This window comes from Sinocyclocheilus grahami, unplaced genomic scaffold (genome assembly GCF_001515645.1).
Source record: "Sinocyclocheilus grahami isolate Dianchi unplaced genomic scaffold, SAMN03320097.WGS_v1.1 scaffold49.1, whole genome shotgun sequence".
NCBI lineage: Eukaryota > Metazoa > Chordata > Actinopteri > Cypriniformes > Cyprinidae > Sinocyclocheilus > Sinocyclocheilus grahami.
Window position 1 is genome coordinate 1,232,399 of NW_015505228.1, and position 17,037 is coordinate 1,249,435.

The following is a 17,037-nucleotide window of genomic DNA, read 5'->3' on the forward strand; positions in this document are numbered from 1 at the left end:
GCAAGCTCGGGCAGAGCGCGAGTCCCTGGAGAGGGCGAAGGGGGGGTGGGGTACACTTGCAGTACACTTCGGTTTAAAGGGACTGCTCAGCGCATGTTAAGAGTTGATCGAAATACATGAAATTACATTCATTAAAAAGCTGAGATTCTAAGCTTTACAATGATAACTATTTTGTGTTATTCCATTCTGGGGTTGCTTAGTAATATGATTATGAATTTTCCCCTTGGGTTTAAAGGGTTAATTTAAAAAAAACCAACAACAACAACCTTACCATGACTGTTGACATAGCCTTCCCAAAACTTGGCCTGTTGGAAAACGAAATAAATAGCATCAAGTAACCATCTTTTTTTTTTGGCTATAACATGCTTCCGTTGAGTTCACTTTCTCTTGTATAGACTCTTTTTCTTACCGTCTGTGTGTCATCTTCAAACACCTCTCTGGCCTCTTCATATGAGCATATTTCCTCCATGCATTCTCTCTGTAGATTGTCAGGCACCAGTAACTCAAAATCCCAACTGTTATACAACAGTTTACGGGAGAGAAACGAACCTGCTGACTTTTCTTCTAGGAACACTGAGGAACACAAGAGAATATGAATCATAATGAGAATCAGCTTCACACTACAAACATACTTTTTACAGACACAAGAAACGGTACAATATGCAGGAATAGTAATGAAATGGCAGCTAACCACAAAGACATATAGCTAAAAATACAAAGCATTAAAATAAAACAAATGTAATGATGTTGCATTCAGAGTATGAAACCTACCAATGTTTGCAGTACAGCTAAAAGTCTAATGTAAATGAGATCTAAGAGGTCTAAGTCCTTGATTTGAATGAGTTCATAGGGAGGTAAACCAACCAAAAAAACACACCATAATACGAAATAATTAGCAACAATAAAAGATAAACCCAAAGAATTTCAAACACTGGCTATTAAAAAGCGTTTTAAAGTTGATCATTTACCATCATTTCTATTGTAGATCACTCTGCCCCAAACAAGATGGAGCAGAGATATCAAGCAGAAACATATCGCTGGAAACCCCAGCATTGTACCTGTTCAAAATAATATAAAAAAAGATTACAATGTTAATGGCTATGTTTTGATAAATCCATATAGGCCTAGAGGAAATATACACAACTCAATTGACAACTCACAAAAATATTGAATAATACGGAAAAGGCTTTTACAATGTCGTCCTCTATCGGTCATTTCACTTACTCAAAAGCAAATATTATTTCTTTTATATTAAGAAAAAGATAAACACCTATACATAATATATCCGTTTAATATCTTAGTTTCAACACTGCAACTTAATGGACCCCACTCTGACAAAATTGTGGCAACAAGAGGGAATGACTCAATATGTTTGTATTTTTAAGTAGAGTAAGTAAATAGTGCCTTTCTGCCCATTCATTTAACAAGTTGTACCACAAAACGCTCGACAGAAAGTAGAAAAGAAAGCAAAACTGCGTCTAAAGAAAAACGACATGGGTCACCGCCCGCTTACCTTGACACTTTTTTGTGCTCCGTAGAAGGAAACTTTAAAAGAAAAATACTTTCAGATTTCTCCAGAGATTTCCTGCCTTGATGCTGTAAACTATGGCTACAGATAAACAGGTCGAATACACGGAATATACATGTTCGATGTTTTTAATTAAAATTCTTCCATATTCGCCTGTGTTCGCATTCACTGCGACATCTTAACTCATCAGGTACGAGACATACCAGTTTGACAACATAGTTCACAGCCGTGAGCATTTGTAGGAGTGGCAGTGGGATGTGACGGAGTTTCGGTGAATTACCTGAACACAGCAATAAACAAAGGTGCTTTAATCGACCCCATTACGAAAACCCATTAGTATCTGTAAGTTTCAGTGCTGCATATAAGTGCTGTATATATCTGTTTAATGTTCAAAAATGTCATTCATCATCTGTCATTTAAAACAAACAACGCTCCACAGTGTATCTTCCACAGCTTCCGGTTTCAACTGCGCCAGTGCGCCTTGATTGGATCAACCTTCCTTTTCAAAGATAGTTATGAATGGGGCCCTTTCCTTATTAGCAAGAGCCGACCTGACAACAGCTTTTAAGTAACGAAAGTCAGTCATATAGACGTGATATTGGTCTTATATTATCGCGTTAAAACGTGAGGAATCTGTCAGTGCGTTCACAATGTTACCACACTCAAATTTTGTGAGAAAACGACGCCATGCTGCTAATATTTCAAATTCAGAATCTCTCCGTGCTGTCGATTCCCTCCCAGCGATTGAAAATGTTCCCTATCTCACATGTGGGAATCATTTAGCAGCAATTGCTTGTAAAGCGCAGGGTAGTTCTCTTATCTGACTGTTATGCGCCAGTAAGAGTTGAGTAGGGATGGGCGTATCGATCCAAAGTATCGATATATCGATACTGAGGCGAGTATCGAAAGTATCGATACTCAAACAAAAAATATCGATACTAAGGTGCGTTTTATTTACCAGTGATTTTGTTAATTTAACAAAAAAAACATTCGTACAATATGCATTGAATTGGACGAATAACCTTTGTTAGCGAGTAATTGTGTAGGATAGAACTATTTTCCTGCTCATCTGAACACGCAAATGTTGCAAGACAGAACCAATCAATCACAGAGAGCGTTCACTCACTGCTGACAGTGCATTCAAACAGGGCTGCTTTTCCCAAAAGTATCATAAGAAAGCATTAAGAGGAAGTGAGAGTGTGGATTACAAATATAGATGAATAAAATGTATATCAAATGCAGCTAAATTGTCAATAGGAAATGATACAAAACATTCATTTATTTATACTTCATAATGAATAAAGTTTAAAATAAAATGTTTATTACTTTAACAATTACTTCCTCATTCCTCAGCTTAAAGTATCTGAAGCCAAAGAACGTTAACGTGTGAAAACTGTTATAAATGCTTTTAAAATGAATCACTCAACAATAAATCAGTCACCCATAAAGTCTTACAAGAAATGGTTAAGACACATTTTAATTGCGTATAAAAGAATATTGTTAGATTTAGATACAAAATTGGAAGATAAATGGTGTCTGATATTTCTCCAGAGCCAACAAAAACACATCTTAAATAAAAAAAAAAACTGAAATAATCAGACTTAAGACATGAAATTATATTGAAATGATATGAATGAGAATCATCCTGTTACCACATCGTGTGATTCTGTTTAACATTCAAAATTAAATAGTGCTTTGTTCTTATTTGCAGCTGACAAACCTGATCCACAACAGAATTTGTCACAGTTTGAAAACAAAAATATCCATGTCCCTTGATTAAAGGCTGTAAGTGTGTAGCAACTCCCTCTAGAGACAAGTATACCGTATGAACTGCTATAGTGTGACTAAGGAAAAGCACCTAGTCTTGTTTTTCCTCACCCTAAACTAGGCCGTTCTACCTATTTACAGAGTGACTCATTCCCTTACAACACTGATTAATATCATGCTTTGTTGGTAATTTCATTTGGCAATTCCTCTGTATCACTTTTTCATCACTGTCCAAGAAAAATCACAAGCATATCATATACATTATTCTGCATATATGCACAAATAGAAGTACCTTCAAAAAGATATCAAATCGCAACTGAAACAAAAGAAACAGATCAAAATAAACCCACACGATTTGTCCATTTTAGTGTTAAACTACATTAGATAACTATTCACGATGACAAAGCTAGGTGTGCAAACATGTACATTATAGCCTTTGGTTTGTATGAATACTAGTATTACAGATACTGGACCCATTGTTTCGACACTACTAAAAATAATCAATTATTAAAACCACATCACGTCTCAGTCATCCCACATTGCTTTATCAGGAAGAAATTAATGAAAACAAGCTGACTGAATATATTCTTGCCACTGATGGGAACCAAGGTGTAGACTAGAGCAGCCATTTCAGTGCAGTCTCACTGACTCAATGAATCTCCCGAGAGAAGACAGGCTGAACAGAGCTCTGGGCCAATAAAATACTGTCTGACTTATCTTTTTGAGTCAGTAACCCAATATGACATACATATGACATAAGAACCATCAAAAAGCTTTGTCAGCACCGCCTATGTTCACTTATGTGGTTGTTTACTGTTTACCGCTACTGTTCACCACCTCAGTGGTGATTTTATATATATTTTTGAAATCTCTTTCATGGTACACAATCAGTCTGCGATCCCATACTGTGGTGGAAATAAACAAATACTGTGCTTGAATCTAAAATCAAGAGCATGATTTTACAAGGCACTAAATAAAACATGTGGACGAAACAAGAACTGCCTCTTTCCAACAGATTCACGGTTCGCTCTCATTTCATACTGCCTAGTTTCTTCTAGGAAACCAGTTCTTACATACATACTGTAAAAGCCACTAAAACACTGATGCATACAGTGCCACACACACACTCTGTGTAGACATATAAGGCACCAGGCGTGAGAGTGAGGGCTTCAGTCTCCTAGGCAACAGTGCAGAGGGTGCAGTCAGAGCAGGGTGCAGGGACAGCCACCACTCTTCTGCTTCCTCGCGTGATTAGCGGGGAGCGGTGGGCTCTCTGTCTCTTGAAACTTCCTGAAGACAGACGGTAATGCGAGTTTATCACAATGCACTACATTGTCAATCTCATAAGAGCGCTTTTCTATTCCAAATACCTTATTGCTCGCACAACCTCCATGAAGGCTTCATCCACATTGTGGCGGTTCTTAGCTGACGATTCCATGTAGTGGATCCTGTTTTCCCGGGCAAACGACATGGCCTCATCTCTTGAGATCTAGTTGAAAAACACATACAGATGAATTGGCAGCCTATCTAGGGTTTTTCATCAAAAATTCAGTCATTTGTGAAACACGGAAACGTTACAACTCTCTGCTGGTCAAGATCTGATTTGTTGCCAACAAGAACCATAGGAAAGTCATCTCGATCCTTCACCCGCAATATCTGAGTGTGAAATTTCTGAATTTCATCATAACTGAAACGGAGAGAAAGTGTTCATTAGAGTGACAAGATTTTGCTCTACGAACACAAAAATAATATAAAATAATACAGCGATCATAGAATGTCATTATAATTGAAGTCATCTTGGATAGCAGCCTGTAAAATTAATTGACAAATATAAAAAATAAATCTCTTTTATGTGTTATTACTGCTAACAAAAATTACATGAAATATTTTCCTGAACTGATATAAAAATAACTAGATAATTGAAAACAACTAGTAAAAACTGAAGACAAAGAAACTAAAACAAATGGCAAATTACATTTAAACAATTTAGTTCTAGTTTTAAGTTTGATAGCATGTTATATTCTAAGACTTTCTTATTAAACATAAAAATGTCACTAAACATCAATAACAAAAGACTGTGCTAAGAATTTTAACAGCATTTAATGTTTGTAAAATTATACCAGTTAGCACATTATGTCAGTCTTAAAATACAAAAACTAAAACATTTTATTAAAACAAACAGAAAACTAACTAAAACTAAACTGAAAATAAAGAATTTCACTGAAGAAAAAATTATATATTAAAAATCTTCTTAACTCCGGAGGCTGAATAATTGATTGCAGTTTACAACGGTACAATATTTACATAGAAAACCTGGAAAACACAGTCCAAGTCACATCTGTAAGAAACTTCTACATTTATACTCGCCATACAAATAGGCTCAGTTCATCTGTTGAGGTTCACCTGATAACATGAGCACTCATAGCACTCTTATTCTCAACACAAACACATTCTGTGGTTTCTTTTTTTAAAACACACGGCCACATACACACACTCTCTGTTCTCGTCACACAGAAAGGTTAGGAACTATTTATTCCCCTTCCTCTCACACATACAGAGACACAAACACACTCTGGAAAACACCTACCTGCCACTGTCATTAAGAGCAAACACCAGTAAGAAACCCTCTCCGGAGCGCATGTACTGCTCTCTCATCGCTCCAAACTCTTCTTGTCCTGCTGTGTCGAGGACTAATGAACACAAATAACACAAATGAATAAAGGGGAATATAAAAGATGAGCTCATCCACACAAACAAATAACATTTTGTGGTGCCCAAATGCAATTCATAACTGACTGAAACACAAAGTTTGCTTTAAGCACAGCTGGCATGATGTCGTACTGACAGCAAGTCAAAACAAAACCTGGGCAGGAACCCGTAGTCTGCAATGAATCATACTGATGCAACTCAGACCAAATTCTCCCTTCTGAGGGAACCTGTGGAGCTTTTAAACACTCATTCTATGAGTCTATAAAGAACACATTAATTCCAACATACTGTCTAATCGTGTCTCCTTTCCATCCACGGTGCAGATTTTAGTGTATGAGTCTTCAATGGTTGGGTCATAGTCCGACACAAAGTATGACTGCGAAAGAAAACAAAGAAAACATTGTGGTTGTTCACCAGCTCCTCAACAAGGGCTTTAACATGAAGGAACCAGTGTTGCCAACTTAGCAATTTTGTTGCTAAATTTAACAGCTTTTCAGACTACCCTAGCAACCTTTTCTTCCAAAAGCACTTAGCAACAAACTTTTAAACTTTTAAATTGTACTTGGCAACTTTTGATAAGTGACTTTTCACACATTGTCCATCCAAATGACACAAAAAGAGGAAACCACTGATGCCTAGCAGTACACACATCACGTGAATGGAGTTAGCTGCTATTTTCAATTGTTCAATTTAATAATAATAATAATAATTGAACAATTGTTAGTAGCTTGTACCTGCGATTGCTGATCAGTTAGTTAGTACAAGAAAAATGGAAAAGATACTAGTAATTTTCCAGGACATTATCCATTGCAACCCTGTAACCTGAAAACACAATGCGTAATTTCAAATGCAGGTAAAAAACCAATACGGAAAATTCCTTCATACTAACAGTAGATTGTGCCCTATTTTTACAGACCTCACTTTTCTTAGAGTGTAGCATACTAACTAACTACTAATACACTGCTTAAAGCATAATTGTTGAGAATGTGTAGTATTACTAGTTTACTAGCTATTTAAAAAAAAAAAAACTTAAATTGTAACCATTCCAAAATGTGTAAGTGGTCCATAATTCAATGCATTTAACAATACAGTTATTTACTTATTTTTTTTTGGCTGAGATTTCACGTTGTGACACAGTTCTGTGTTGTGATTATGCAATGACGTCATCGCGCAATGCCATCACAGCGTCGTTTAGCAACAAATCGACCTTCTTTTAGCAACTTTCTCTGAAAATGAGTCGGCAACACTGGGAGGAACACGCTGAGGAAAGCCCACTGCACTGTCAGCTTCACACAGCTCGTACAACACACCGCCCACAGTAGCTAATACTTGCACTCACAGCGCATATTTGCCCAATGTTACGCCATAAATGCATCTTTATTTCATACAAAAAGTCCTCAAAAATACACTTACCTGAATGAACTGAATAGTCAGGGCGCTTTTCCCCACACCCCCACCCCCCACGACCACCAACTTGTATCTTTCTTCAGTTGACATGGTCGTACTCCTACAAATATGAAACATTAGGTTATAAAAAACACGAATCCTGTTTTCTTATTCGACTAAAGCTGGTTTAAAAGGAATAACGCTGCTCCATCGAGCGTAAAGATTTAAGACCGTACAAGGCCTGGCATCGTTGATAAAGCTCTCTACAGTAGGCTACAGTGTTACAGATTTGGGGCGAGTATGTATCATACTCCAATCTCCATGGTTCAGTATGTACGAAACAACAGCATTTGCAGATTGATAACGCTAGAGAGCAAATAAAACAAATACCGTGCTGGTCTGGGCAATGATCGCCGCTTACCTTTCTTCCGCAGCCGCCTCGAGTAAATCAGCCTTCTGCTGGCAAGTTAGCGACTCAAAGTCAGACAACTTAACGTTAGTCCACTGCCAACCCGCGACTACTCTGACAACTCCAATAGACTTAAGTTATATCCGCGAGATTTAGCCTACAAATTCTCCCTTTGTACAAGCGATACAACCATCTTGCTTAGGGAGATAAAAAGCGAATTCCAGACTTAAAGGAATGTCCGCCCTCTGGATTTTTCTTGGTGATTTCTGGACTCTCTCTTACTTCCGATAGCTTTTTTTCATGACCAGGGGCAACTTTTTTCGCCTCTGAGCGAATCTCATATGTACGCCTAAAGTGGGCGGGGCTTTAGGCGTTGTTTTTCTCATCGAACGCATGATTTCGTAATCGGTGTGCCACGGCGAGTTCTGATTGGCTAATGCGCAGGATTCGATGAACGATTCTGCGGTTACTACGCTTGCATTTCCGCAATAGAAGGCAGGCTGTACGATAAATGTGTAATTCGAGCGTGGTCTTTCCCATATTTGGCCAAGGGCCTTGTTTGTCTGTGTTACAGTAGATGTTTACATTGAGCGTTAGTTCAGCATTCATTGGTCATTTTTTATTCAGCTTGTGATTTTATTGAGCTTATAAATAAGATTAAAAAAATAAAGGGCAAAACTAAAATAATAACATAATATGCAATAAAATATTTTGTGGTCAAAAAATGCGACATATGAAATGAGATATTTGTCCAGATGTAATGTTTTGTATCTTTTTTATTTTATAATTCTTCCTAGTACTTTAACATCTGCATAAGTTCTTCCTGTATATTCTTTTGTGATACTATGGTGATACTTGCAATAATAACAAAATACTATTAATAATAATAATAATAATAGCAATAATAACACTAATAAAAACTTAATGTTTAGAACAGATCATTATTATTGCTAATGGTTTTCTTAAAGAAATAGTTCACCCAAAAATAAAAATGGCTGAAAATGTACTTACCCTCAGGCCATCTGAGATGTAGATGAGTTGGTTTCTTCATCACAACAGATTTGAAGAAACTTAACACTACATGACTTGCTCACCAGTGGATCCTTTGCAGTGAATGGGTGCCGTCAGAATGAGAGTCCAAACAGCTGATAAAAACCTCACAATAATCCACAAGAAATCCACAAGACTCCAGTCCATCACTGAATGTCTTATGAGGTGAAAAGCTGTGTTTGCAATACATTTTTTTTACAGCTGCTCTGGCTAAAAATAAGAGACTGCTAACCATGATATCATCTAAATGAGGAGAAAAATATGCACAGATGAAGCACTTATTACAAAAACGCAGGTTTTCACTTCAAAAGATGTTAAATGATTCACTGGAGTCTTGTGGATTGCTTGCGGACCCATTCACTGCAGAGGATCCATTGGTAAGCAAGGGAAGGGATGTAATGCTAACTTTCTCCAAATCTATTCCACTGAAGAAACAAACTCATCTACAGGATGGCTGGAGAGTACATTTTCAACAAATGTAAATTTTTGTGTGAGCTATGCCATTAAGAGGGAACAGAACCATTGTCCTATTGATCAACTGGCATTCAAATTCACAGCACAGTTTTGTATTTTAATAACATTTTATTATACAATTCACCAAATAGTAGACCCTGAAATGAAAATGAAAATAAAATGAATAAGACAATGAGACAGAATAAAATAATTGTCTTTAATGAACACTGTTTTCAATACAAGCTATAGTGTTAAAATTGCACCTGCAAAATACCCCTTTATAAATAAAAATTATCAGTATATTTCAATAAATAAAGTCACAGGCAAGCTGTGCATTATAATAGAACAAATCGCACTTGTTCTTGCAGATGTTCAGTCATTTATTCACATATCACCAGTCCATCAGATGACGCGAGTCTGTCAAATAGTCTTGGAGGAACATGCAATTTCATTAAATAAATAAGTGAATTCACACACTCATACATATGCTTTTTCAGCCATAGTATCGTCATCTTCATTTTAGTTCCTTCAGATCAACAGTGTACAGTCCTTGTTTACACCTGTATCTTTAAATAGCGCAGTTCATACAACCAGTCTCTCTTCAACATCTGTACGGCAAAGCAGCCTGTCCCAGTTTAACACGTGGGCCAAGTAGGACCCCAAGCAGCATGCGTTCGCCCCAGTCCAGTATTTTGTTGACTGTTAGACTTACCGGAGACAAGGGGCTCTGGTCTCCAACCATACCCTCCACTGCTTCAACACCACCAGTAACCTCATTCACGAAAAGCTCCTGTGGGTAGGTTACGATACCACATGGTCCCTGGGTCTGCCTCTGTGATCTTGTGCTTGAATGGCTCACTTGGTTTGTTTTTTGTTGCTTCATATTTGCTCTGGGGTTACTGCGGTTTAGTTTATTCTTTCTTCTTTGTGATTTTGAGCAGCTGAGCTTAGCTGAAGCCTCCTGGCTGATAAACCCGTTTGCCTCTTTTGGTTCTGTTCTGGATTCTGATGCTGATGGCTCCATATCGACTTTGTACAGGTCATCTAACGCCCCCGTCTGGTCAACGGCGGAACTGCTCTGCCTCAGATCACAGCTGTTCACTGATGACCCCTTCTGGTGAGTCTGAGGAACTGCACTCACTGGTGTTAGGGAAAGAGTAAGGCTTTTGCGTTTCTCCGCTAGAGACGGAATCTGAAGGCAAGTAGGCTTAGGTAGGTTGGACTTTGGTGCATCCTGCTGTGTTTGAGATGTGATGTTGACTGGTCTTTGTACCTCTACGGGATTGGTGCGGAGAGTGAGCGCTCCGAGCTTGTCTGAAAGAGATAAGGTAAACTCTGGCTTCATCACCTCACAGCGTTGGCCTCGGCTCTGAATATTTTCCATTTGGTTGTACTTGTTCTCACAGTGCACATTTGCTTTGGAATCCTCAGTACATCCATTAATAATACAGTTGTTGTCAATGTTGTTCTGAAGGTTCAGGTTAGTTAACAGTGCCACAGTGGAACTGCTGTTGTTTTTTTCATTGGTGGGCTGTAGGCAGTTATCCAAAGGTTTGACTGACTGCTGAGAGTGAAGGTTTGTGTTATTATTCTTCAAAGAAAGCGTTCCCTGGAAGAGCTGCAGCTGCCCCAAGAAGTTAAAGTTTGGCGAAATTGTGGGTCTGCGTTCTTTAATGATGGCATGTGTTTTTATCAGGCTGCATCAATAAATGCATTTTTTTAAAATCTCGCTTCAAAGGCTGCAAAACACAAACTCAATTGCAACAGACTTAAAATTAGATTTATGTTAATTTAATAAGCTGAATTATTGCTATACCACCCTGGGTTACAAATGGTGTTTTGTATTTTCTATTTAACAAATTAAGGAATAAAACTGCCTTTTAATCTGATGGAATGAAATTGAGAAAGAAATTGCAAAGATATTATCTTGAATATCCTGCATTTGTGACCCTGGAGCACAAAACCAGTCTTAAGTCGCTGGGGTATGTTTGTAGCAATAGCCAAAAATACATTGTATGGGTCAAAATGATCGATTTTTCTTTTATGCCAAAAATCATTAGGATATTAAGTAACGATCGTGTTCCATGAAGATATTTAGTAAATTTCTTACCGTAAATATATCAAAACGTAATTTTTGATTAGTAACATGCATTGCTAAGAACTTCATTTGGACAACTTTAAAGGTGATTTTCTCAATATTTTGATTTTTTTGCACCCTCGGATTTTCAAGTAGTTGTATCTCGACCAAATATTGTCCTATGCTTATGACTGTTTTTGTGGTCCAGGGTCACATATTGACTTCCTGGATAGATTAGGCCCACCTAATCATGAACTTGATAGTAATTTTTATTTTTCACAGTATAAATAATCATATTTAGGGTGTCCAGAAATATGAGTTATACTGTGAAACAAATAACAGACGTAGAACATGTATATTTATTTTCTATTAAAATTGACACTGCATTTTTTTCAACCCACCATTACAGTACTGTTAGCTGTATAAATCCTATAAAAAAAAACTATGGCTGACTAATTTCTAATCAGAATGAAATAGTTTTTTTCTATTTTTCTTATTACCGTTATGTTACATTTTTAAACCCATGTTATGGCCCACTTTACATCTTAAGAGATGGCGTTATAGGCCTATACCTTGTTGTGCTGAGAGCCAATGACCTATTTTGTGCTTGGGGCATATGTGAGATCTAGCTGTCAGCTCACCTGATCTCTGTGCCCATCCCTACCACACACAAACACAAAAAAAGAAAACACCTGGTTCGAGTATATGGCATAATTTTACTTTCACATTATTCAGTACAGAGTAAATTTAATCTAACACAGGTATCTGACAGGTTGAACAGCGATACACCGGGGCTGCATTAGCTAGCGGATACTGCATGGACACGCACACACAGAAACACACACACGCGCCATGACTGTGACTCTAATCAACTACAATGACCATGTCCCCAGTACTGCATCACTGCATCGAGGGAAGCGTGACCCCCAGCTGAACTAATATGACAATGTCGCATAAATTCCATTATATTTTTCACATGGATCACACAGAATAACACCACACTCGCTCACCAAACAACGCTGACCAAAATCGTTATGATCCCTGTACGTGATTGACAGTTGGCAGCTGCTTTGGTCCAGTGCTCCCCCTTAAGCCCCCGTCCTCTAAGCCTAAGAATGTGTGTACAACTGCGTGCCTGTGACTTTTCACAAACTAAGTGCTTTCCAGGTTTTATCGCTGCAAAAAAAAATATGGGTCTCCAGCTGTGGCCACTCAAAGTTAATAATATGCGTGTTGTGTAAGGATTTAGTAATGAGGTAACCACTATCTACTATTAATTTCTGCCAATAACTGTGCTGGAAGATGTTGTCCTCCAGATGTTTTTTTTTAAAAACAATATTCCAAAAAAAGAAAAAAGAAAAAAAAAAGAGACATTTACACGAAGGCCCACAACACTCTTCATGTTGCACTCTTCATGTGCAGAAACTCGCACACTGGCGGACCTGACCCTCCCTCTCAGGTTTTATCGCTGCAAAAAAAAATATGGGTCTCCAGCTGTGGCCACTCAAAGTTAATAATATGCGTGTTGTGTAAGGATTTAGTAATGAGGTAACCACTATCTACTATTCATTTCAGCCAATAACTGTGCTGGAAGATGTTGTCCTCCAGATGTTTTTTTTAAAAACAATATTCCAAAAAAAGAAAGAAAAAAAAAAGAGACATTTACACGAAGGCCCACAACACTCTTCATGTTGCACTCTTCATGTGCAGAAACTCGCACACTGGCGGACCTGACCCTCCCTCTGCTTCATTTCCTCTTTCTGATTCTAGTTCCTGCCCAGTTCTTTTAACACTGTACGACTAACCTGAAACGTTATGCCCATTCACTCATAGTACAGAATGGAATGTCCAAAACAAGAGCAAAAACATTAGACCATTTAAGAAAGCATACAAACAGACAACATCCCACTATCAAAAACAAGAAAGAGCCATACAAATGCATCCATGAAGGGTAATCATTTACATGGTTTATGTATATTTATATATATATATATATATAGATTTTTTTTTCAATAAACATTGTAAGATAATGGGGGTCAGGACGAGTACTGAATACATAGGACAAGAACAGGAAAAAGGGGGTGGTACTATAAAAGCCTTTCCTCTCAAAGCCTCTTAAAGTGCACTGGCCATTTCTACATCGGAAGGAACGTACGTACGGTGCGATAAACTGGAAATGCATGTGGATTCTCTTTTTTTAAAACTTTTTCTATGTACACCAATGGCTCTGGATTTGACCGATTTCAGTGGAGGAGGAAAACGAGAGAGAAAGCAATGGGGGTTAGTGATTCTGGCCTCTTTTAGGGAAGTGCCGTTGCATTAGTGTATTGAGATTGTGTTTTCTTGTCCTGCTAATAGTCTTATAGGGAATGTTCCAAAGAAACAGCTAATGTGCAGTTTTTGCGGTTGAAACTTTGCGGATAATACAGGAGAGAGGGAAGACTTGCTCCCCTTCCATCTTTTTGCTTTACTTTTCTCCCTCCCCCCTCAACCCACAACACACACACACACACACACACACACACACACACAAGCACAGGAGTTGATCGTTGAACAGGCAGGACGGAGAACGGAACTATCACCATGACTCTTTCACACATGTACGAAAAAAACACATGCACGCTTCCTTTTGCTCCATTGCTCACACACAGGTAAACACCGATAAAAATAAGAAAGGGCAGCGCTGATGATAACAACAGTAATAATAATAATCATTATCAGAAGGACATTAATATGGCTGCCAGAGGCTGACAGCTACTTTTTCCCTTATGCATGAATGCGTTTTGTAGATTCTTTATTCTGGGGTCTCTCAGGAACGCTGGTCTTGTCTGGGTGTCGGTTCTAGATGGTGCTAGTCTCGGCTCACTTTCTAGAACTGTTCTGCCAGCAGCTCACAAAGACGCTTGGAGACAGTGTCCTTACTGCTGCGCACGGTTAACCGGTACATCTGAGAGAAAGAGAGAGAGAATAAAGAGTGTTACACAATGTAAACGGAAACACAAACAACTGAGAAAGACACATCAATTGTGCAGACAGACGCTCATTCTGCTGTCCGAATGCGTGTCTGATCCTTACTGCCGATACAGAGAGACTAAATGTAAACTTGCAAAATGGACAAAGGAAACTCCATAGATACAAAGAGAAGGATGCTGCTGTCACGCCAAATCAACTGGGTTTTACTACCAGACATGGAGTGAATCACAAAAGCGGGAGGGAGGGAGGGAGGGAGGGAGGGAGGACGGGAGGTGGTTTGAGTTGGAAGGGGTGGCAGGATGAATGCTTTACCTGCTCCCCAGACTTGAGTTGCATCAGCAGGCACAGAGACACACAGACAACAGTAAGATGCAATAAAACTGACTTGGTGAGAAGTCTGTGCTCCATAGCAGCAGGGAGGGACTTTTGATGCTCATGGCATTTCTTTGTTGTTTTCCTTTGCTTTTGATTGTGTAATATGGATACATGTTTGCTTAAAACAAATGTCTGTTCATACCTGAGCTTGTGCGTTGGGCTCGAGTCTTAGCAGAGAACCCACTTGCTGGGCCTTGCTTTGGATCACTCCGGCACACACAAAGTTCTCTGGGTTCGGATCCACATTCTCCAAGAGAGCCATGCCCAATCCCAGTAACTATGAGACAGATGGGTGAATGGAAAAGATGAAAAAGTAAAAAAAAAAAAAAAATCACATTTAGTGGGCTCATCTGTACATAAATTCTACAGGAATGACACCCCCCCCCCTCTCTAAATTGAATGGCTATAATTAAAGTTATTCTTCTAATTAAAACGTTCTGGCATACTAATCTTATGCAAAATACAGGCATCAGAGATTACCAATATATTTAAACAATGAAATATCATGTTAATATTGCACCTTAAGACTGGTTGCCACCTGTTGTAAAACAGATGGAAAAGACAATGATGCAGCACGTAGCTACTACGGTCACAAAATCATATCAGAGATGACAGAAAAAAGACAGTTTACTCATACCCGTTTGTTCGCTAGTGTAGGAGTTTTTTGGATTCTGTAAAATTATACATGCCGGTCTGCAGGAAGAGTTCTTTTAGTAAGGATTTGTTATAGTATAGGATTTGTAGTTATTTCTTCCTCTGCACCCCTGCACTCATATTTTGAGCGTGATTCATTGGCCAAAAAGAGAAAAATCACCTGATAACCAGATAATTTACAACATATTTCAAAATGTGTAGCATATGTCATATGTCAACAAAAGGTGGTGTACAGATGTTACAGCGTTAAAGATGATGTGCTGTTCCGATCTAGAAGCGCTTTTCATTAAAGGGGTCATATGATGTGATTTCAAGTTTTCCTTTCTCTTTGGAGTGTTACAAGCTGATTGTGCATAGATAAGATCCCTGAAGTTGCAAAGACTAAAGTCTCAAAACCAAAGAGATATTCTTTATCAAAGTTAAGACTCTGCCACGCCCCCCTAAAACGGCTTGTTCTAACACACCCCCACATATCTACCTCACTATGTGGCAATATTTGCATAATGCCGCCCAAATGTGCATGCAAAGAAAGAAGGTTTCAGTAACCGCAGTTAGTGTTGAAGCAGTCATGTCAGGGAGACGCTGTGTTTTTCTAGGCGAAAGCAAAAGCACTTAATTTGGTCTTTCGAAAGTAGATGCATTAAGATTACTTACAACAGAACAGCAATGCATTTTATGGACGACCGGTTCGTGAACCTAGGAGAGGAGGTAATTCTGACTTTGCTATGACAATCTGGTGCTTCTGAATCAGCTACTGTTTTGTTATTAGTTTAAGTATTTATAATATAAGTTTTTTGAACATTAAAGCATGTCAACATATTCTGTTACACCAAATACACAAAATAATGATCTTTAAAAAAGCATCATATGACCCCTTTAACTGTAAGCCGTTCTATTCATCGTGGGAGTTTCACTCGTTCATTCTCGTGAGTCTTTACATTCCTCCGCAAGCGCACGTGAGCTCAGCTTTACAGAAACTAAATGAGTTTTAGTGTAGATTTGAAACTCCCATTCTAACACCCCACACCCGCTCTGAACATCTCTCCACACAACCATTAACACCTTGTAGCGCCTGCGTAGGATCAACTCCACCATCATCCCGGTCCCAAAGAAACCCAAGATAACAGGACTTATGGTGCTTTTCCACTGCGTGGTACGGCACGGCACAGTTCGGCTCGGCACGGTTTGTGTTTCCACTGCAGTTCAGTACCGCTTTAGAGTGGGCGGGATTATTCACATGTCGTAATAGTTGCGCCGCCTCTACTACCACGACTCCTAAAAAAACGTTTTCATTCTGTGTCGCCCCATCAAGCTCTCGCTGGATCCGCTCCTCTGCTATCAACGAGAGGAACGTCTTCTTCCGCAACAGACAACAAAACTTTTTGGTTGTTTAAAAAAAAGGTGCGCTCGATCCAAACAGTTGCGTTCCATCCTTCGCTGGCTGTGCTGATTTAAGTCTAACGGTTCTTTTGTGTTTGTGTCGCAAGTTCAGTGACGCAGGTAGTGACGATTCTCTCCGGCCAATCCGTGATCAGCAGAGTTAACACGTCACGTTTTGGTAATGGTACGGTTCACTTGGAACCCCAATCGAGGTGGTACTAAAAAAAAGTACCAGGTACTGTACCCAGTGGAAAACCCCCCAAAAGTGAACCGTAC

The 17,037-nt window shown here is 38.7% G+C and overlaps 4 protein-coding genes and 1 long non-coding RNA gene across 11 annotated transcripts in view; 1 reads left to right on the forward strand and 4 right to left on the reverse strand.

Annotated features, from left to right (window-relative positions):
* Window positions 1–2,352, reverse strand: part of LOC107583014 (transmembrane gamma-carboxyglutamic acid protein 2-like) — a 4,783-nt gene extending 2,431 nt beyond the window's left edge. The window contains exons 1-5 of the mRNA XM_016269076.1: window positions 1,682–2,352; window positions 1,514–1,545; window positions 969–1,058; window positions 410–573; window positions 272–305 (exon numbers count right to left, since the gene is read on the reverse strand). Of these exons, the coding sequence (XP_016124562.1) occupies window positions 272–305; window positions 410–573; window positions 969–1,058; window positions 1,514–1,545; window positions 1,682–1,764 (403 nt within the window). The 5' untranslated portion in view covers window positions 1,765–2,352. The remainder of the gene's footprint in view (window positions 1–271; window positions 306–409; window positions 574–968; window positions 1,059–1,513; window positions 1,546–1,681) is intronic.
* An 886-nt stretch (window positions 2,353–3,238) lies between these two features.
* On the reverse strand, window positions 3,239–8,134 carry LOC107583016 (ras-related protein R-Ras-like). 2 transcript variants are annotated; one of them, XM_016269079.1, is made up of 7 exons: window positions 7,812–8,134; window positions 7,418–7,511; window positions 6,293–6,380; window positions 5,883–5,985; window positions 4,874–4,982; window positions 4,666–4,784; window positions 3,239–4,585 (listed from the first exon to the last, which is right to left on the reverse strand). In XM_016269079.1, exons 2-7 carry the CDS (start codon window positions 7,499–7,501, stop codon window positions 4,498–4,500), a joined length of 591 nt encoding a protein of 196 aa, XP_016124565.1. In that variant the 5' UTR covers window positions 7,502–7,511; window positions 7,812–8,134; the 3' UTR covers window positions 3,239–4,497. The 2 variants fall into 2 exon arrangements, with proteins under 2 accessions (XP_016124565.1, XP_016124564.1); XM_016269078.1 differs by having other exon boundaries at window positions 7,781–8,134.
* Window positions 8,135–9,527: 1,393 nt separating this feature from the next.
* LOC107583083 (uncharacterized) lies at window positions 9,528–12,037 on the reverse strand. Its single transcript, XM_016269178.1, has 2 exons — window positions 12,021–12,037; window positions 9,528–10,999 (listed from the first exon to the last, which is right to left on the reverse strand). The coding sequence occupies exons 1-2, from the start codon at window positions 12,035–12,037 to the stop codon at window positions 9,904–9,906; spliced, it is 1,113 nt and encodes a 370-aa protein (XP_016124664.1). The 3' UTR covers window positions 9,528–9,903.
* Window positions 12,038–12,053: 16 nt separating this feature from the next.
* LOC107583018 (uncharacterized) lies at window positions 12,054–13,023 on the forward strand. The gene is made up of 2 exons (XR_001609002.1): window positions 12,054–12,546; window positions 12,839–13,023. It is a non-coding gene; the product is annotated as an uncharacterized lncRNA (long non-coding RNA).
* A 548-nt stretch (window positions 13,024–13,571) lies between these two features.
* The window catches only part of LOC107583017 (AP-2 complex subunit alpha-2-like), a 30,513-nt gene continuing 27,047 nt past the window's right edge, over window positions 13,572–17,037 (reverse strand). For 3 of the 6 annotated variants that reach the window (XM_016269085.1, XM_016269082.1, XM_016269080.1), the window contains 3 exons: window positions 14,870–15,004; window positions 14,665–14,676; window positions 13,572–14,326 (listed from right to left, as the gene is read on the reverse strand). In XM_016269085.1, coding sequence (XP_016124571.1) covers window positions 14,249–14,326; window positions 14,665–14,676; window positions 14,870–15,004 — 225 coding nt within the window. In that variant the 3' untranslated portion in view covers window positions 13,572–14,248. The remainder of the gene's footprint in view (window positions 14,327–14,664; window positions 14,677–14,869; window positions 15,005–17,037) is intronic. The other 3 variants (XM_016269086.1, XM_016269083.1, XM_016269081.1) reach the window with 1 other exon arrangement.

Bases quoted from the DNA above. Each gene is read 5' to 3' on its own strand.
- LOC107583016 (XM_016269079.1), bottom strand. From the start codon at position 7,501: ATGTCAACTGAAGAAAGATACAAGTTGGTGGTCGTGGGGGGTGGGGGT. The intron at 6,381-7,417 runs GTAAGTGTATTT...TTTCTTTCGCAG, and splicing joins TGACTATTCAGTTCATTCAG to TCATACTTTGTGTCGGACTA. The intron at 4,586-4,665 runs GTATTTGGAATA...GTCTGTCTTCAG, and splicing joins GAGGTTGTGCGAGCAATAAG to GAAGTTTCAAGAGACAGAGA.